At 58.5% G+C, this 21138-nt stretch overlaps 1 protein-coding gene across 1 annotated transcript in view; it reads left to right on the top strand.

The window, feature by feature from the left end:
* The window catches only part of KCNN1 (potassium calcium-activated channel subfamily N member 1), a 24240-nt gene that overhangs the window by 2384 nt on the left and 718 nt on the right, over positions 1-21138 (top strand). Inside the window, 7 exon segments of the mRNA XM_041417319.1 lie at positions 6054-6308; positions 6644-6799; positions 6875-6970; positions 8737-9155; positions 13753-13894; positions 16066-16176; positions 18388-18515. Coding sequence (XP_041273253.1) covers positions 6111-6308; positions 6644-6799; positions 6875-6970; positions 8737-9155; positions 13753-13894; positions 16066-16176; positions 18388-18515 — 1250 coding nt within the window. The 5' untranslated portion in view covers positions 6054-6110.

Genomic DNA, 21138 nt, shown 5'->3' with positions numbered 1-21138 from the left:
CCCGGGCCTTCCCGGGTCCCCTGGGGGGGGGGGGGGGGGGGCACCGCGGGGACCCCTCCTCAGGGTGGGGACCCCCGCCCTGCAGCGGGGGCGCGGGGTTCCACAAGGGCGTGGGCGAGCTTTGGGGGACCCCTCCTCGCCGAGGGCTTTGTGGCGGTGCCAGCGGGGGCGGGCACGGCCGTGTCCCCCCCGGGTGGTCCCGGGCGGGGGTCGCGGTGGCCCGGCGGGGGCAGCCAGGCGGAGCGGCTTTGTCCTCTCGAGCCGAGCGCGTGGGGGAGGCGCAGGGAGAACCCGGCGCGGTGGCGGCTTTGTCTGGGGACGCCGGCGCGGTGGCGGCCAAGGGGGGGGCGTGGGGAGCCCGGACCCCCCCGCTGCACCCCTCGGGACCCCCCAGCCCAGCCCCACGCACCCGCGGGGCCCCACACAGGTACGGTGTCCCCGGCGGCGTGTCCCCCTCCCGAGGCGGGCGGCATGGGGATGGGGTCCCCCCTCGGGTTGGGGGTGTCGCGGGTGGGGGGATCACGGCTGTCCCTGCCACCCCTGGGGACATGGGGGCTGTGGCCTTGTCCCCGGGTGTGGCGGCGGTCCCGGGTGTCCCGCGGGGCTCTGCGGAGGGATTTTCTCGGGGAGACCCCGGCACCAGGCGGGGATTCCCCGGCGTCGCGGCGGGGCCGGGGATCTTCGGGTGTCCCCGCGTGTCCCCGCGGGTGTGCCACCTCCCTGCGCTCTGGGGGACACACGGACGCCCCACGGATGGCACCGGGCTCGATCCTGCGTGGGGGAAACCCCCCCAGCGCCCCTGGGGCGCTGCCCCTCTGCCCCCACCCCGCCGTGCCAGGGGGGCGACACTTGGGGACCGGGGGGTCGCGGGCGTTGCCACCCTCGGGGGGTCCCCCGGTGGCACGGCTGGGCTGAGCCATCCCGCTGCTTTTTTTGGGGGAGCGGCGTGGCCTCGTCCCGCCGGTTCCGTGGCCCCCCCGAAGCTCAGCGAGCCCCCCTGTCCTGCCCTCGGGGGGCAGCGGCGGTGCCGCCCCCGGCCCGCCCCTCGCCGCGGGTGGGCAGCGGGGGCCGGGGGCTCCCGCGGGCACCGCCAGCTGCTCCCGGCCTGGGACATATGGCCGGGGCTTGGCGGCGGCCGCAGGAACCGGGGCCACGCGGCGGATTTTGGGGGGGTGCAGCCGGGGGTCTGACGCACTTGGTGCCCCCGGGCCGCGGCGGCGACTGGCGGCGAGCCCCGGTGACCCCGGGCCGGGTCACCCCCGCTGTCCCCGCGGTGTCACCAGCCCCGCTGCCCCCGCAGGGCTGCCCCAACCGCAGCGGTGCCCGGGCAGGAATTAGCGAGGGGGGATAAATAAATTAATCAGCCGCTATTTCTGGCCGCGCCCCCCCCTCTCCTCTGCAGTTGCTCCGAGGCAGCGCCGCTGCTCCGGGCACGGCGGGAGCCCGGCGTCCCCTTGTCACCGATGCCACCCCGCTGTCACCCCCGGGGCGCTGGGGGTGGCTGCAGCCCGGCCGTGGGTGTCCCCACGCGTGTCCCTGCCGCGGGAGGTGCTGTCGCGGCCGGTGTCACCCTCAGGACCCCTTTGCTGTCCCCACCCGAGGGTCCTGCCCCAGCCTGGTGGCATCTGCCGCTCCCCCTTGTCCGTTGTCCCCGTGTGTGGGGGGTGGCAGAGCCACCCGCGGGTGTCCTGCGGCTGTGTCACATCCCGGAGCAGGGACCTTGGTGGCTGTGGCTCAAGGACGCACGGTGACCGTGGAGCTGCCGTGTCCCCATCCCCGTCCACGCCTTGGGGACAATGGGGACAGGCAGGACCACCCTGTGCGCCCCAACCGGGCATGCGGCCACCAGGCAGGGCGTCCCCTTGGGGACAGGGACAGGGACAGGGTAGAGGGACAGGGGAGAGGGAATAGGGGACAGGGAATAGGGAATAGGGACAGAGGACAGGGGACAGGGACAGTGGACAGGGGATAGGTACAGGGGACAGGGGACAGGGGATAGGGATAGGGGACAGGAACAGGGACAGGAGACAAGGACAGGGGACAGGGACAGGGGATAGGGAATAGGGAACAGGGACAGAGGAAAAGGGACAGAGGACAGGGGACAGGGACAGGGGATAGGGGACAGAGGACAGTGGACAGGGACAGTGGACAGGGACAGAGGCAGGGGATAAGGACAGGGGATAGGGACAGGGGACAGGAACAGGGGACAGGGACAGGAATAAGGAATAGGGGAGAGGGACAGGGGACAGGGACAGAGGACAGGGGACAGGGACAGGAACAGGGCATAGGGACAGGGACAGGAATAGGGGATAGGGACAGAGGACAGGGACAGGGACCGGAGGCCTCCCCGGGATGCAGGATCCGTTCCTGGGGATGCTCGGGCAGGGGGAAGATGGATCCGGGCCCTCCTGCCGCCATCCAGAGGAGTGAAGCCACCACGGAGCGGTGCCTGATGAAATATTTACTGTCCCCAGCCCGCGGTGGCCTCACCCACCCCCATCTGAGGTGACAAAAACTTTTCCTGGCTGTGGGGCCTGGCACAGCCTCAGGGGAGGGCGCTGAAGGGGGTGGGGGGAACCTTTCCCCTCCCTCCCTGCCCGCTGCGGTTTTTCGAATACGAAAAAGAAACGGGAGCCCATTTTCCTGCGATAAATTTGGCAGAATGGAGAGAAAACGATCCGGCCCTGGAGGGGAGCCAGGCCCGGCCGCACACCGGGAGCAGCGGGCTCCCGGGGCACCGGGAGTGGGGACAGCGGGGACTGTCCCCTGCTGGTGGGGACAGCTCCCGGAGCCCGGGAGGCGCTGCAGGGATGGGGGAGCGCCCGGGGGGGGGCTCGTGTGGGGTTTGTGTGTGCTGTCGTGTGAGGTTTGGGGTCTGGGGGGTTGCGGGGTGTTGTGTAAGGGGGGTTTTGTGGGGCGGGAGTGGGGGGGAGCAGTCGGGCCGCTCGTGGTGTGGGGTTTGAGTGTGATGTAACCCCCCATGCTGTGGGGTTTTAACGTCACACAGCCCCCCGTGCTGTGGGGTTTTGGTGTCACACAGCCCCCCGTGCTGTGGGGTTTTGGTGTCACACAGCCCCTGTGCTGTGGGGTTTTGGTGTGACAAAGCCCCCCATGGAACGGGGTTTTAGTGTAATGTAACCCCTCGTGCTATGGGGTTTTGGTGTGATGTAACCCCTCGTGTTGTGGGGTTTTAGTGTCAGCTGTGGGGTTTGAGTGTGATGTAACCCCCCGTGCTGTGGGGTTTTAACGTCACACAGCCCCCATGCTGTGGGGTTTTGGTGTCACATGGCCCCTTGTGCCGTGGGGTTTTAGTGTGGTGTAACCCCCCGTGCCATGGGGTTTTGGTGTCACACAGCCCCTCGTGCTATGGGGTTTTGGTGTCACACAGCCCCTCGTGCTATGGGGTTTTGGTGTGATGTAACCCCTCGTGTTGTGGGGTTTTAGTGTCACATAGCGTGCCGTGCTGTGGGTTTTTTGTAGTCCCTGGTGCTGTGGGGTTTTAGTGTGACACAGGCCCTCGTGGAACGGGGTTTTCATGTGATGTAACCCCCCGTGCTATGGGGTTTTAACGTCACACAGCCCCCGTGCTGTGGGGTTTTGGTGTGACAGAGCCCCCCGTGCTGTGGGGTTTTGGTGTCACACAGCCCCTCGTGCTATGGGGTTTTGGTGTGACAAAGCCCCCCGTGCTGTGGGGTTTTGCTGTGAAGCAGCCCCTCGTAGAACAGGGTTGTTGGTCCAATAGGGCACCCCATGCTGTGGGGTTTTGGTGTGACAGAGCCCCCCGTGCTATGGGGTTTTTTGTATGGTGCAGCCCCTTGTGCAGCGGGGTTTTGGTGTGATGCAGCCCCTCGTGGAACGGGGTTGTTGGTGCAATAGGGCCCCTCGTACAATGGGGTTTTTACGTGACACAACCCCTCATACAATGGGGTTTTGGTGTCACAGAGCCCCCCGTGCTGTGGGGTTTTTTGTATGGTGCAGCCCCTCGTGGAACAGGGTTTTAGTGTCACGCAGGCCCTCGTGCTATGGGTTTTTATGTGATGTAACCCCCCGTGCTGTGGGGTTTTGGTGTGACAGAGCCCCCCGTGCTGTGGGGTTTTGGTGTGACACAGCCCCCGTGCTGTGGGGTTTTGGTGTGACACAGCCCCCGTGCTGTGGGGGTTTTGGTGTGACAAAGCCCCCCGTGCTGTGGGGTTTTGGTGTGACACAGCCCCCCTTGCTGTGGGGTTTTGGTGTGACAGAGCCCCCCGTGCTGTGGGGTTTTAGTATGATGCAGCCCCCTGTGCAATGGGGTTTTCTGTACAGTGCAGTCCCTGGTGCAATGGGGTTTTAATTTCACACAACCCCCGTGCTATGGGGTTTTTTTTTAGGGCGCAGCCCCTCATGTTATGGGGTTTTAGTGGGACACAGCCCCCGTGCTATGGGGTTTTGGTGCAATGTAACCCCTCGTGCAATGAGGTTATTTTTATGGGGCAGCCCTGTGTGCAGTGGGGTTTTTGTGTGACATAATCCCCTGTGCAGTGGGGTTTTTATGGGATGTAATTCCCCGTGCAGTGGGGTTTTTGTGTGATGGAACCCCTCGTGCAATGGGGTTTTTGTGTGATGGAACCCCTCGTGCAATGGGGTTTTTATGGGATGTAATCCCCCGTGAAGTGGGGGGATTATTGCACATTTCTTGGTGCAATAAGAGGCCCCCACCGTGCAGCGGGGTTTTCTTGTGGTGCAGCCCCTCATGCAATGGGGTTTTTGTGTGACATCATCCCCCGTGCAATGGGGTTCTTGGTGCAATAGGGCCCTGCATGCAATGGGGTCATCGGTGCAGTGCCCCTCTTGAACAGGGACACGGCTGTGCCATCCCCTCGTGCCACGGGGACACTGCTGTGCCATGGGGACACTGCTGTGCCATCCCCTCACTGCTGTGCCATCCCCTCGTGCCATGGGCGGCTCGGGACCGGCGATGTCCCGCGGCTGCGGGGAGGGGACAGGGGACAGCGGCCACCGGGAGCCGAGGGTGGCCGTGTCCTGGCGGCCGCGTCCGCAGCGGGGGGGGGGGGGGGGCGCGGTTCCGGGGGCAGGGGCCCCCACCGTGCAGCGGGGTTTTCTTGTGGTGCAGCCCCTCATGCAATGGGGTTTTTGTGTGACATCATCCCCCGTGCAATGGGGTTCTTGGTGCAATAGGGCCCTGCATGCAATGGGGTCATCGGTGCAGTGCCCCTCTTGAACAGGGACACGGCTGTGCCATCCCCTCGTGCCACGGGGACACTGCTGTGCCATGGGGACACTGCTGTGCCATCCCCTCACTGCTGTGCCATCCCCTCGTGCCATGGGGACATTTCTGTGCCATCCCCTCACTGCTGTGACAGTCCCTCGTGCAAAGGGACACTGGGGGGGGGGGGGGGGGCGGGACGCGGTTCCGTGGGCAGGACACGGGCACGGACAGGGACACGGACACGGCCCGGCGGGCAGGACGTGTCCCCTCGGGCAGGACGCGTGCCTGTGGTCACGGTGTGTCCCCGCCACGGGCAGGGCACGGCCACGTCCCCCGCGAGCGCCACGCGTCCCCCCCCCGTGGGCGGGACACGGACCTGTGGTCACTGCGTCCTCTCGTGCAAAGGGACACTGCAGTGCCATCCCCTCGTGCCATGGGGACATTGCTGTGACAGTCCCTCGTATGATGGTGACACTGCTGTGCCATCCTCTCGTGCAAAGGGACACTGCAGTGCCATCCCCTCGTGCCATGGGGACATTTCTGTGCCATCCCCTCCCTGCTGTGCCATCCCCTCATGCCACGGGGACACTGCTGTGCCACGGGGACACTGCTGTGACACTCCTTCGTGCCATGGGGACAGTGCTGTGACACTCCCTCGTGCCCCCCACGGGCCGGACACGTCCCTGTGGTCACTGCGTGTCCCCCCACGGCCAGGACACGTCCCCACCGCCGTCGAGACCCCCGCCCGGCACCGGGAAGCGGCACCGGGGCCGTGCGGGATCCCCCCCATCCCCGCGTCCCCTCCCCGGCCACCCACCGTGTCCCCCGCGTGTCCCCTGTCCCGCAGGTCACCCCCGCGCCGTCGAGCCATGCGGGATCGCCCGGTGCTGTCGCCAGCAGAGCCATGAGCAGCTGTCGCTACAATGGGGGGGTGGCGCGACCCCGGGGACCCCCGAGCGCCGCCCGCACCCCGCAACCGCCGCACCGGGACCCGCAGCCCTGCCCCAGCCCCCGCCTGCAGGTCGTGGTGTCCCGGCCCGAGCAGACCGGAGCGGCGGAGCCCGGCCCCGGCGCGGCCCCCCCGGGGCAGGGGGCGGCGGAGGAGCGGCGGAACCAGAACATCGGCTACAAGCTGGGCCACCGGCGAGCGCTCTTCGAGAAGCGCAAGCGGCTCAGCGACTACGCGCTCATCTTCGGCATGTTCGTGGGGACATTTCTGTGCCACCCCCTCGTGCCCGGCGCCCGCTGCTGCAGGGGACAGGGTGACCCCCGGGGGGTGGCACTGCCAGGGCAGGGCCCTCCCGGGCTGTGCCAGCTCTGGGGATCCCCGCCGTGTCACCGCGGGGGTTTGGGGACCCCCTGACGCCGCGTGTCCCCCGGCCAGGCGTGGAGGGAAGCCCATGGCCCCCGGACCCCCCGGGGCAGGGGGCGGCGGAGGAGCGGCGGAACCAGAACATCGGCTACAAGCTGGGCCACCGGCGAGCGCTCTTCGAGAAGCGCAAGCGGCTCAGCGACTACGCGCTCATCTTCGGCATGTTCGGCATCGTGGTGATGGTCACCGAGACCGAGCTCTCCTGGGGGGTCTACACCAAGGTGGGGAGGGTCTCAGCATGCGGGTGGGGGGCTCCGGGCGCCGGCTGGGCTCACGGCGTGTCGGTGCTGTCGTAGGAGTCGTCGTATTCGTTCGCCCTGAAATGCCTTATCAGCCTCTCGACGCTCATCCTGCTGGGGCTCATCGTCATGTACCACGCCAGGGAGATCCAGGTGAGCGCACCTGGCCCGCGGTGGCACCTGGCCGGGGGTGGCACCCGGCTGCTGTCTGGCCCCGGGGTGGCACCGGGCTGTCCCCGTGTCAAAAAACCAAAAAAAAACCCCAAAAAAAACCCCAAGGAAAAAGCCCGACCGCTCTGGAAAGAAATAAAAAGTAGTTTTGGGTTTATAGTAAAACATGTAATACTTAAAATAATAGTCCATAAGTTATTGTTAATACCCCGTTAATTAACATATCCCATAAGTTAATACCCCGTGAGTTAATACCCCCTCAAATTAACCCAAAAGCCCTCAAATTAACCAAAATATCCCCTCAAATTAACAAAAAAAAACCCTTAATCAAAAAAACCCCTCAAATTAACCAAAAAAATATTAAATTAACCTAAAAAGTCTCAAATATACCAAAAGAGCACCTCAAATTAACCCAAAAACCCCTCAATTTAACCCAAATCCCCCTCAAGTTAACCAGAATACGCCATCAAATTAAGCAAAACTCCTAAAATTAACCAAATCTCCTCAAATCGAACCAAGCCCTCTCAAATTAAACGAATTAACCAAAATACCCCCTCAAATTAACCAAAATATTCTCTCAAATTGACCAAAACCCCCTCAAATTAACCAAAACTAGTCAAATTAACCCAAACCCCTGAAATTAACCAAGAATATCTCAAATTATCAAAAAAGCCCTGCCATACATTAACCCAAAACTCCTTAATTTAACCAAAACTTCTCAAATTATTGAAAAGCCCCTGAAATTAACCAAAATACTCCCTCAAATTAACCAAAACTCCTGAAATTAACTCAAAACCCTGCCTCAAATTAACCAAACCTTCTCTAATTAACCAAAATATCCTCTCAGATTAACCAAAACCCCTCAAATGAACCCAAAACGCCTCAAATGAACCAAAACCCGCTCAAATTAACTCCAAAACTCAAATTAATGCAAAACCCCCTCAAGTTAACCAAAATACCTCCTCAAATTAACCCAAATACCCCCTTAAATTTATCAAATGCAGCAAATTAACCCCACGATCCCTCAAATTATCTAAAATACTCCCTCAAATTAACCAAAACTCCTGAAATTAACCCAAACATCTTGAAATTAACCAAAATAGCCCATTAAATTAATCAAAACTCCTCAAGTTAACCCAAACCCTGCAGCTGTTTGTGGTGGACAGCGGCGCCGACGACTGGCGCATCGCCATGACCTCGGAGCGCGTCTTCTTCATCGCGCTGGAGCTAACCAAAATACCCTCTTAAATTTATCAAACACGTCCAATTAACCAAAAACCCCTGAAATTATCTCAAAACCCCCTCAAATTAACCCAAACCCCGCAGCTCTTCATTGTGGACAACGGCGCCGACGACTGGTGCATCGCCATGACCTCGGAGCGCGTCTTCTTCATCGCGCTGGAGCTGCTGGTGTGCGCCATCCAGCCCATCCCCAACACCCACTCCAATTAACCAAACCTCCTCTAATTAACCAAAATACCCTCTTAAATTTATCAAACACGTCCAATTAACTAAAATACTCCCTCAAATTAAGCAAAACCCCCTCAAATTAATCCAAAAACCCTACAGCTGTTCATGGTGGACAACGGCGCCGACGACTGGCGCATCGCCATGACCTCGGAGCGCGTCTTCTTCATCATGCTGGAATTAACCAAAACACCCTCTTAAATTAATCAAATGCCTCAAATTAACCAAAACCCCCTGAAATTATCTCAAACCCCCCTCAAATTAACCCAAAACCCCCACAGCTCTTCATGGTGGACAACGGCGCCGATGACTGGCGCATCGCCATGACCTCGGAGCGCGTCTTCTTCATCGCGCTGGAGCTGCTGGTGTGCGCCATCCACCCCATCCCCGGGCAGTACCTGTTCACCTGGACGGCCCGGCTGGCCTTCACCTACGCGGCCTCGGTGGCCCACGCCGACGTGGACATCATCCTGTCCATCCCCATGTTCCTGCGGCTCTACCTGATCGGCCGCGTGATGCTGCTGCACAGCAAGCTCTTCACCGACGCCTCGTCGCGCAGCATCGGCGCGCTCAACAAGATCAACTTCAACACGCGCTTCGTCATGAAGACCCTCATGACCATCTGCCCCGGCACCGTGCTGCTGGTCTTCAGCATCTCCTCCTGGATCATCGCCGCCTGGACCGTGCGCGTCTGCGAGAGGTGGGCGCCCGCGGGGGGCGGAGGGGAAGGGTGGGGTTTGGGGGTTCCCCTTTTGGGGTTTCCGTGGGGTTTCCATGGGCGGAGGTAAAGGCCCTGGTTTAGGAGTTCCATTTTGGGGTTTTGGTGGGGTTCTCGTGCGTGAAGGTAAAGGCCGTGCTTTAGGGGCTCTCATTTTGGGGTTTTCATGGGTTCCATTTTGGGGTTTTCGTGGGTGGATGTAAAGGCCGTGGTTTGGGGGTTCCCATTTTGGGGTTTTCACGGGTTCCATTTTGGGGTTTTTGTGGGTAGAGGTAAAGGCCGTGGTTTGGGGGTTCCATTTTGGGGTTTTTGTGGGGTTTTTGTGGGTGGAGGTAAAGGGGATGTAAACCCCATGATTTAGGGGCTCCATTTTGGGGTTTTCATGGGGTTTTTGTGGGGTTTTCATGGGTGGAGGTAAAGGCTGTGGTTTGGGGGTTCCATTTTGGGGTTTTCGGGGGTTCCATTTTGGGGTTTTCATGGGGTTTTCATGGGTGGAGGTAAAGGCCGTGGTTTAGGAGCTCCATTTGGGGGTTTTGGTGGGGTTCTCGTGCGTGAAGGTAAAGGCCGTGGTTTAGGGGCTCTCATTTTGGGGTTTTCATGGGTTCCATTTTGGGGTTTTCATGGGTGTATGTAAAGGCCATGGTTTAGGGATTCCCATTTTGGGGTTTTTGTGGTTTCTGTTTTGGGGTTTTCATGGGGTTTTCATGGGTGGATGTAAAGGCTGTGGTTTGGGTGTTCCATTTTGGGGTTTTCATGGGGTTCTGAGTGAGGGGGTTTAGATGGGAGCGGGGAACAGGGAAGGATGTAAAGGCCGTGGTTTGGGGGTTCCATTTTGGGGTTTTTGTGGGTGGAGGTAAAGGTCGTGGTTTAGGGGTTCCATTTTGGGGTTTTTACGGGTTCCATTTTGGGGGTTTCATGGGGTTCTGAGTGAGGGGGTTTAGATGGGAGCGGGGAACAGGGAAGGATGTAAAGGCCGTGGTTTGGGGGTTCCATTTTGGGGTTTTTGTGGGTGGAGGTAAAGGTCGTGGTTTAGGGGTTCCATTTTGGGGTTTTTACGGGTTCCATTTTGGGGTTTTCATGGGGTTCTGAGTGAGGGGGTTTAGATGGGAGTGGGGAACAGGGAAGGATGTAAAGGCCGTGGTTTGGGGGTTCCATTTTGGGGTTTGTGTGGGCTCCATTTTGGGGATTTTGTGGGTGCAGGAAAAGGTCGTGGTTTGGGGGTTCCATTTTGGGGTTTTCATGGGCTTTTTGTGGGTGGATGTAAAGGCTGTGGTTTGGGGGTTCCATTTTGGGGTTTTCATGGGTTCCATTTTGGGGTTTTTTTGGGTAGAGGTAAAGGTTGTGGTTTAGGGGTTCCTATTTTGGGGTTTTTATGGAGTTGTGAGTGATGGGGTTTAGGCTGGACTGGGGAATGGGGGTGGAGGCAAAGGTTGGGGTTTAGGGGTTCCATTTTGGGGTTTTCATGGGTTCCAGACTGGGGTTTTCGTGGGGTTTTTGTGGGTGGATGTAAAAGCTGTGGTTTGGGGTTTTCCTGGGGTTTTCGTGGGTGGAGGCAAAGGCCGTGGTTTGGGGGTTCCCTTTTGGGGTTTTTCACGGGGTTCTGAGTGAGGGGGTTTAGGTGGGACGGGGTGGGGGTGCAGCTGAGGAGGTATCGGGGGGGTTTGAGGGGTGGGGAGACCCCCGTGGTCAGGATGTTTGGGGTTTGGCAGGGGGGATTGTCCCCAAGCTCCTCCGTGCCACCCTGGGGTGGGACCTGCTGGGGCTGGGGGTGACACGGAGGGGACCGAGAGCTGGGGGGTGGCGAGGGGACCAAAACCGGGGGTCCCTTAGAGGGAACCAAAGATTTGGGGTCTCACAGAGGGGTCTGAAAGTTGAGGGTCCTGCAGAGGGGTGCAAAGAGCTGGAGCTGCCAAGGGGACCAAAGATTTGGGGTCCCACTGAGGGGTCCGAGAATGTGACATTCCCACCGAGGGGACCCTCCAGGACGCGTCCTCAGGACGCTCCTCAGCTGCTCCCCGCGGGGTGCCCAGAATGTCCCCGCGGGGTCCCCAAAATGTCCCCGCGGGGTGCCCAAAATATCCCCGCGGGGTGCCCAAAATGTCCCCGCAGGGTGCCTGGGAATGTCCCCGCGGGGTGCCCAAAATGTCCCCGCAGGGTGCCTGGGAATGTCCTCTGTGGTATTCAGGAATGTCCCCGCGGGGTGTTCAGGAATGTCCCCGCGGGGTGCCGGGAATGTCCCCGCGGGGTGTTCAGGAATGTCCCCGCGGGGTGTCCGGGAATGTCCCCGCGGGGTGCCGAGAATGTCCTCTGTGGTGTTCAGGAATGTCCCCGCGGGGTGCCCGGGATGTCCCTGCAGGGTGTCCAGAATGTCCCCGCGGGGTGTCCGGAATGTCCCCGCAGGGTACCCAGAATGTCCCCGCAGGGTGCCCAAAATGTCCCTGCAGGGTGCCGAGAATGTCCCCGCGGGTTGTCGCGAATGTCCCCGTAAGATGCCCGGGATGTCCCCGCGGGGTGTCCGGGATGTCCCCGCCGTGTCCCCTCCCCTGCTGGCCCCGAGCCCCCCCAGCCCCCCGGGGTCGCGCATTAACCGCTGTTGTTTTCCCTCCCTGCCCGCTCTGCTGCTTGCAGGGACAAACTGTGAGTGACCGCGGGGACCGTCCCGAGTGACCGCAGGGACTGTCCCTCGCCCCAGGCTTCTGCTCCCGGACCCCCCAGAATTTAGGATTGGCTGCGGGCGGGGGGCGCGGAAAGGGGCCCCGAGCCCTTTTTCCTCTTGGAACCTCAGCAGCTGCTTCCTGTCCCCTCCCCGCTGTCCCCTGCCTTGGGGACCTCCGTGGTGGCTCTGGGGGACATTCGGAGAGACCCCACAAGGAATTGGGAGTCTCCAAATCAGCAGCTGCTTCCTGTCCCCTCCCCGCTGTCCCCTGCCTTGGGGACCTCCGTGGTGGCTCTGGGGGACTTTCGGAGAGACCCCACAAGGAGCTGGGAGTCTCCAAAGGGGTTTTTTTTTGTTTTGTTTTTTGGGTTTTTTTTCTCCTGGATCCGACTTTTGTCCCTTCCTGTTCCCGCACGTTTTGGGTTCCTGGGGGGAATCCCGGGTGTTCCTTGGGAATGCGGGTCCCGGGAATTGTCACCGTGCTGTCACCTCCCGCCTCGCTCCGGGCTGTCCCCCCTGTCCCTGCCGTGTCCCTCGGTGCCGGGTGAGGTTCCAAGCCCAGAGCGGGTTGGGAAGCAGCAATCCTAAATTCCTGACGCTTGAGACCCCACGCCCCCACCCCGGCTTGTTCCTCTGTCCCTTTTCCCTTTTCCCACCCCATTCCCCTTTTCTGACCCCATTTCCCTTCCCAATCCCATTCCCCTTTCCCAATCCCATTCCCCTTTCCCAATCCCATTTCCCTTTCCCAATCCCATTTCCTTTCCCCAATCCCATTTCCCCTTTCCCCAATCCCATTCCCCTTTCCCAATCCCATTCCCCTTTCCCAATCCCATTCCCCTTTCCCAATCCCATTTCCCTTTCCCAATCCCATTTCCTTTCCCCAATCCCATTTCCCCTTTCCCCAATCCCATTCCCCTTTCCCAATCCCATTCCCCTTTCCCAATCCCATTCCCCTTTCCCAATCCCATTTCCCTTTCCCAATCCCATTTCCTTTCCCCAATCCCATTTCCCCTTTCCCCAATCCCATTCCCCTTTCCCAATCCCATTCCCCTTTCCCAATCCCATTCCCCTTTCCCAATCCCATTTCCCTTTCCCAATCCCATTTCCTTTCCCCAATCCCATTTCCCCTTTCCCCAATCCCATTCCCCTTTCCCAATCCCATTCCCCTTTCCCACCCCATTTCCTTTCCCAATCCCATTCCCCTTTCCCACCCCATTTCCTTTCCCAATCCCATTTCCCTTTCCCAATCCCATTCTCCCCTTTTCCCCCCATTTTCCCCTTTTCCCCCCCATTTTCCCCTTTTCCCCCCCATTTTCTCCTTTTCCCACCCCTTTTTCCCGCATGTCCCCGTCCCCCTGCCCAGCTTGGCCGCTGCTCCGTGTCCCCCGGCCGGGCTTGTCCCCACCCTCGGGGACAGGGGGGTGGTGGCACCGCCGTGTTTGTGGCATCAGAATCTCGCAGTGTCCCCCGCTGTCCCCCCGGTGTCACCCGCGGTGGCCTTTGGTGACATCGGCGTCCTGCGCTTCTGGGGACAGCGGTGCCACCTCTGTGCTGTCCCCTCAGTGTCCCCCAACCCCACTCCCAACGGGACGCAGCCCGGCCGTGGGACATCCCCGTGGTGTCCCCAATTCTGGCTTGGGGACATCGCCCCAAACCCACCGCGACGGGCACAAAATGGGGGAGCCAACGACCGCGGTGACATCGCTGTCCTGCGCTTCTGGGGACAGCGGTGCCACCTCTGTGCTGTCCCCTCATTGTCCCAGCGGGACACAGCCTGGCCATGGGACGTCCCCATGGTGTCCCCAATTCCATCTTGGGGACAACGCCCCAGACCCACCGCGATGGGCACAACAGGGGGGAGGAATTCGATGACGGCGGTGACGGCGGTGACGGCGGTGACAGCGGTGCCACCGCCCCGCGCAGGTACCACGACAAGCAGGAGGTGACCAGCAACTTCCTGGGGGCCATGTGGCTGATCTCCATCACCTTCCTGTCCATCGGCTACGGGGACATGGTGCCACACACCTACTGCGGCAAGGGCGTGTGCCTGCTCACCGGCATCATGGTGAGCATGGGGACACGGCTGGGGACACGGGGATGGAGACAGAGGTCATGGATGGACACGACCACCGCCCCGCGCAGGTACCACGACAAGCAGGAGGTGACCAGCAACTTCCTGGGGGCCATGTGGCTGATCTCCATCACCTTCCTGTCCATCGGCTACGGGGACATGGTGCCACACACCTACTGCGGCAAGGGCGTGTGCCTGCTCACCGGCATCATGGTGAGCCAGCAGGGGACACGGGGACACAGCTGGGGACACGGCTGGGGACACGGGGACATGGCTGGGGACAAGCTGGGGACATGGCTGGGGACACGGGGACGTGGCTGGGGACAGCCTGGGGAACGGCTGGGGACACGGCTGGGGACAGCCAGGGGACATGGTGCCACACACCTACTGCGGCAAGGGCGTGTGCCTGCTCACCGGCATCATGGTGAGCCAGCAGGGGACACGGGGACACAGCTGGGGACACGGCTGGGGACACGGGGACATGGCTGGGGACAAGCTGGGGACATGGCTGGGGACACGGGGACGTGGCTGGGGACAGCCTGGGGACACGGCTGGGGACAGGCTGGGGACAGCCAGGGGACATGGGTGCCACATACCTACTGTGGCAAGGGCGTGTGCCTGCTCACGGCATCATGGTGAGCCACCAGGGGACATGGGGACACGGCTGGGGACATGGCTGGGGACATGGGGACATGGCTGGGGACAGCCTGGGGACATGGTGCCACACACCTACTGTGGCAAGGGCGTGTGCCTGCTCACCGGCATCATGGTGAGCCAGCAGGGGACATGGGGACAGCCTGGGGACACGGGGACACGGCTGGGGACAGGCTGGGGACAGCCAGGGGACATGGTGCCACATACCTACTGCGGCAAGGGCATGTGCCTGCTCACTGGCATCATGGTGAGCGTGGGGACAGCCTGGGGACACGGGGACACGGCTAGGGACAGGCTGGGGACATGGGGACACGGCTAGGGACAGGCTGGGGACATGCGGACAGTGAGAGGGAACACGGCAGGGGACGTGGGGACACCACGAGGGGACACAGCAGGGGACAGGCAGGGACATGGCAGGGGACAGGCAGGGACGCTGCATGGGGACAACACCGAGAGGGGACACGGACACAGGGGGACATGACAGCAGACAGGCAGGGGACACCGAGAGGGGACAGGCAGAGGACACGGCAGGTGACACTGCATGGGGACACGCCAGGGGACACCGTGTGGGGACAGGCGAGGGGACACGGCTTCGGGGACACCATGAGGGGACTCCATGAGGGGACATGGCCTTGGGGACACCATGAGGTGACACCGTGAGGTGACACTGCCCTGGGGACACTGTGACAGGCCATTATGAGGGGACATGGTCTTGGGGACACCGTGAGGTGACACTGCCCTGGGGACACCGTGAGGTGACACCGTCTTGGGGACACCATGAAGGGACACTGTGAGGGGACACTGCCCTGGGGACACCATGAGGGGACATGGCCTTGGGGACACCATGAGGTGACACCGCCTTGGGGACACCGTGAGGTGACACCGTGAGGTGACACTGCCCTGGGGACACCGTGAGGTGACACCGTGAGGTGACATTGCCCCGGGGACACCCTGGGGACACCATGAGGGGACATGGTGCCCTGGGGACACCATGAGGGGACATGGCCTTGGGGACACCATGAGGTGACGCCGCCTTGGGGACGCCGTGAGGGGACACCATGAGGGGATATGGCCTTGGGGACACCGTGAGGTGACGCCGCCTTGGGGACACCGTGAGGTGACACTGTGAGGTGACACTGCCCTGGGGACACTGTGACAGGACACTGTGAGGGGACATGGCCTTGGGGACACTGTGAGGTGACACCGTGAGGTGACACTGCCCTGGGGACACCGTGAGGGGACACCATGAGGGGACATGGCCTTGGGGACACCATGAGGGGACATGGCCCTGGGGACACCGTGAGGTGACACCGTGAGGTGGCACTGCCCTGGGGACACCGCCATTTTCCACTTGGGACCAGGGATTATTTTTACTCCCAGACCGAGAAGCGCGTTGGGAATTTCAGATTCCCGCCGCGTTTCGTTTCCATTTTTTTTTTTTAAAAAACTCCAAATTAACGCAAAAACGCAAACGAAGGGGCGGGGCCAACGCTGTCGCCGTGTCCCCGCAGGGCGCGGGCTGCACGGCGCTGGTGGTGGCCGTGGTGGCCCGGAAGCTGGAGCTGACCAAAGCCGAGAAGCACGTCCACAACTTCATGATGGACACGCAGCTCACCAAGCGGGTGAGGCCGCCGGGCGGCTCCAAAAATGGGGGAAATACCGCTAAAAATGGGAAAAAAACGTTGGAGTTGGGGAAAACTCGTTAAAATGGGGGAAATCCTGTTAAAAATGGGAAAAATCCCTGTTAGAATTGGGGGAAAATACCATTAAAACTGATTAAAATGGGGGAATCCTGTTAAAAATGGAAAAAAATCCCTGTTAGAATTGGGGGAAAACCCGTTAAAACTGATTAAAATGGGGGGAATCCTGTTAAAAATGGGAAAAATCCCTGTTAGAATTGGGGGAAAATACCATTTAAACTGATTAAAATGGGGGAATCTTGTTAAAAATGGAAAAAAACCCCCCTGTTAGAATTGGGGGAAACGCTGTTAAAACTGATTAAAATGGGAAAAATCCTGTTAAAAATGGGAAAAAATCCTGTTAGAATTGGGGGAAACGCTGTTAAAACTGATTAAAATGGGGGAATCTTGTTAAAAATGGAAAAAAAAACCCTGTTAGAATTGGGGGAAAACCCGTTAAAACCGATTAAAATGGGGGAATCCTGTTAAAAATGGAAAAAAATCCTGTTAGAATTGGGGGAAACGCTGTTAAAACTGATTAAAATGGAGAAAAACCTGTTAAAACCAATGAAAATGGGAAAAGATGTTAAAACCCATTGAAATGGGGAAAATCTTATTAAAAATAGGAAAAAAACCTGTTAAAAATGGGAAAAAACTGTTAGAATTGGGGGAAGACGCTGTTAAAACTGATTAAAATGGAAAAAAAATCTGTTAAAACCAATGAAAATGGGAAAAAAGACATGTTAAAACCCATTAAAATGGAAAAAAAACCTGTTAAAACCAATTAAAATGGGAAAAATCTTATTCAAAATAGGAAAAAAACCTGTTAAAAATGGGAAAAAATGTTAAAAATGGGAAAAAACTGTTAAAATTGGGGAAAACACCATTAAAACTGATTATAATGGAAAAAAAACTGTGAAAACCCATTAAAATTGGAAAATCCCATTAAAACCCATTAAAATGGGAAAAATCCCATTAAAATATGAAAAAAACTGTTAAAAATGGGAAGAACTGTTAAAATTGGGGAAAACACCATTAAAATCCATTAAAATTGGAAAAATCCCATTAAAATAGGAAAAGAAACCCTTTAAAATAGCAAAAAAAAGGTTAAATAGGGCAAAAAAGTTAAAATTGGGGAAAACTCCATTAAAACCCATTAAATTGGGAAAAATCCCGTTAAAAATAGGAAAAAACAGAATTGGGAATAATCCCATTAAAACCAGGGAAAATGTTAAAATTGGGGAAAACCCCATTAAAACTGATTAAAATGGGAAAAGTCCTGTTAAAACTGGGAAAAAACTGTTAAAATTGGGGAAAATTCCATTAAAACAGAAAAATCCCTTTAAAGCTGATTAAAACGGGGAAAATCCCATTAAAAGTGGGAAAGGCTCCATGAAAACCAGGGAAAAATGGGAAAAACCCCCATTAAAACTGGGAAGAAATTCCTTAAAATCTGGCGATGTCACATCAAAAATGAGAAAAAATTCCATTAAAACCATGAAAAACTCATTTAAAATTGGGGAAAAACCTGCTTAAAAGTAGGGAAAAAACAAAAAAAAAACTGGGAAAAAGCCAATTTTGATGTCCCTTCATGGGTGACTGGTGGGATCCACCCAATTAAAACTGGGAAAAATGGGGCAAAACCCTTTAAAACTGGGAAAAAATGGGGCAAAACCCTTTAAAACTGGGAAAAATGGGGCAAAACCCTTTAAAAATAGGAAAAATTGGGAAAAACCCTACAAAGCTTGGGAGAACCTCCTTAAAACCTGGAAATACCACACTGAAACCGAGAGGAACTCCATTAAAAACCATGGAAAAACTGATTTAAAATTGTGAAAAAACCCAATTAAAACTGGGAAAAACCTCCCAAAATCAGGAAAAAACCCATAAAAACCAGGGGAAAAAATAAGAAAAATGGGAAAAACCCTACAAAGCTTGGGAGAACCTCATTAAAACCTGGAAATACCACACTGAAACTGAGAGGAACTCCATTAAAAACCATGGAAAACTCATTTAAAATTGTGAAAAAACCCAATTAAAACTGGGAAAAACCCAAAAAAAATCAGGAAAAATCCCCCCCAAAAATGGGGAAAACTGGGAAAAAGCCAATTTTGATGTCCCTTCATGGGGGGCTGGTGGGATTTGGGGGTGCAGGTGAAGAACGCCGCTGCCAACGTGCTCAGGGAAACGTGGCTCATCTACAAGCACACCAAGCTGGTGAAGAAGATCGACCACGCCAAAGTTCGGACCCACCAGCGTAAGTTCCTCCAAGCCATCCATCAGTAAGTGCCACCGCTTTTCCTGCTTCCTTGTCACCTCCCCCCGGCCACCGCCCGGTCCCCAAAGGGGGCGTGTCCCCTCCTGGGTGGGTGACAGTTGGGGTGGCTTGGGTTTGTCACCCTGGCGGGTGTCTCTGATGGGTTTGTCACCTGGGTTTGATGTCTGTTCTGGTTTTGTCACCTGGCCTTGTCCCCATTGCTGTCCGTCCACTGTCCCCAATACTGTTCTTGTCCCCTGCCCTTGTCTCTATTCCTTGTCCCCAGTTCTTGTCCCCTGTCCCTCATTCCACTGTCCTGCTCCCCTGGCCTTGACCTCTACCTCATTCTTGTCCCCATTCTTGTCCCCACTCGTTGTCCCCAGTTCTTGTCCCCTGTTCTCCATTCCCACTGTCCCACTCCCATGGCCTTGTTCTCTGTCCTGTTCTTGTCCCCTGCCCTTGTCCCCACTCCTTGTCCCTGTTCTTGTCCCTGTTCTTGTCCCCGTTCTTGTCCCCTGCCCTTGTCCCCTGCCCTTGTCCCCATTCCTCGCCTGCCCTTGTCCCCACTCCTTGTCCCCTGGCCTTGTCCCCATTCCTCATTCCCTGTCCCTCATTCCCATGTCCTTGTCCTCTCTCCTCTCTCTTTGTCCCCATCCCCTGTCCCCTGTCCTTGTCCCCTGTCCTTGTCCTCCATCTGCTGTCCCCATCCCCTATTCCATCCCTGTCCCCTTGTGCCATTCTGTGCCCCCCACCTCTGCTGTCCCCTGTCCCCTGTCCCAACCCATGGCACCCCCAGTCCCCGGCTTATTCCATCCCTGTCCCCTTGTGCCATTCTGTGCCCCCCACCTCTGCTGTCCCCTGTCCCAACCCATGGAACCCCCGGTCCCCAGCCGTCCCCTCCCTGTCCCTGTCCCCTTTTCTGTCCCTGTCCCCATCCCTGTCCCCCCCATCTGTATCCCTGTCCCTGTGTCCCTGTCCCTGTCCCCTCCCTGTCCCTGTCCCTGTGTCCCTGTCCCTGTCCCTGTCACCCCCCTGCTGGTGACACCAGCCCTGTGGGGTGACCCCCGGGCCCCCCCCATCTTCGGGGTGGGGTGTGGGCCTGGCCGGGCCTGGGGGGTCCCTTTGGGTCCCTTTGGGTGGGGGCGGTGGCGCTGTCGCGCTGTCCCCTCGGGTTTAACCCTTTGTTTTGTCTCTGTCGCGCCGCCCCCGCAGAGCTCAGAAGTAAGTGCCCCCCCTCCCCTCCCCCACCCAGCCTCGCCACATTTGGGGTGGGGGGGACACCCCAAAACCACCCCCCTATTTGGGGTCCCCTGCCCCCGCCATGTGTCAGTGTGGCGCAGGCGCAGTCATTGACCCCTGCCCACACCCCCCATTTTGGGGTCCCGTGTCCCCCATAGGCTCAGTCACTGACCCTTGCCCCCACCCCCCACATTTTGGGGTCCCCTGCTGTGGGATCAGCCCCAAAAAACCCCTTGTTGTGGGGTCAGACCCAAAAAACCCCATTGCCGTGGGGTCAGACCCAAAAACCCCATTGCTGTGGGGTCAGCCCCAAAAAAACCCCATTGCTGTGGGATCAGACCCAAAAACCCCATTGCTGTGTGGTCAGACCCAAAAACCCCATTGCTGTGGGGTCAGCCCCAAAAAACCCCATTGCTGTGGGGTCAGACCCAAAAAAAACCCCATTGCTGTGGGGTCAGACTCAAAAAACCCCATTGTTGTGGGGTCAGCCCCTCCCCGAAGCCCCCATTGTTTTGGGGTCGCACCCATCCCTGCCCCCAAACCCCCCATTGTTTTGGGGTGGCGCTGGTCCCTGACCCCAAATCCCCTATTTTTATGGGGTCAGTCCCCCCTGACCCCAAAGCCCCCATTTTTTGGGGGTCTCGCTGACCCCTGTCCCCACACCCCCACATTTTGGGGTCCCCTGACCCCTACCCCCAAACCCCATTGTTTTGGGGTCTTGCTGACCGTGCCCCCACTGTTTTGGCATCCCCCTGTCCCCAGTCCCCCACATTTCGGGGCCCCCCTGCCCCCACACCCCACATTTTGGGGTCCCCTGCCCCCGTGGGGTCAGCCCCAAAAAACCCCCTTGTTGTGGGATCAGACCCAAAAAACCCCATTGTTATGGGGTCAGCCCCAAAAAACCCCATTGCTGTGGGGTCAGCCCCAAAAAACCCCATTGCCGTGGGGTCAGACCCAAAAACCCCATTGCTGTGGGGTCAGACCCAAAAAACCCCATTGCCGTGGGGTCAGACCCAAAAACCCCATTGCTGTGGGGTCAGCCCCAAAAAACCCCATTGCTGTGGGGTTAGCCCCAAAAAACCCCATTGCTGTGGGGTCAGCCCCAAAAAAACCCCTTGTTGTGGGGTTAGCCCCAAAAAACCCCATTGCCGTGGGGTCAGCCCCAAAAAACCTCCATTATTGTGGGGTCAGACCAGCCCTAAACCTGCCGTTGTTATGGGCTCAGCCCCCCTGACCCCAAACCCCTGTTGCTTTGGGGTCTCGCTGACCCCTGCTCCCAAATCCCCATTTTTATAGGGTCGCACCCATCCCTGACCCCAACCCCCCATTGTTTTGGGGTCCCCGTGCCCCTGCAGATGCAGTCACTGACCCCTGCCCACACCCCCCCCATTTGGGGTCGCCCTGCCCCC

This window comes from Onychostruthus taczanowskii, unplaced genomic scaffold (assembly GCF_017590055.1).
Source record: "Onychostruthus taczanowskii isolate IOZ18803 unplaced genomic scaffold, ASM1759005v1 scaffold106, whole genome shotgun sequence".
Lineage (NCBI taxonomy): Eukaryota > Metazoa > Chordata > Aves > Passeriformes > Passeridae > Onychostruthus > Onychostruthus taczanowskii.
The sequence above is the reverse complement of the archived record's forward strand: the minus strand, read 5'-3'. Positions and strand labels throughout refer to the sequence as shown.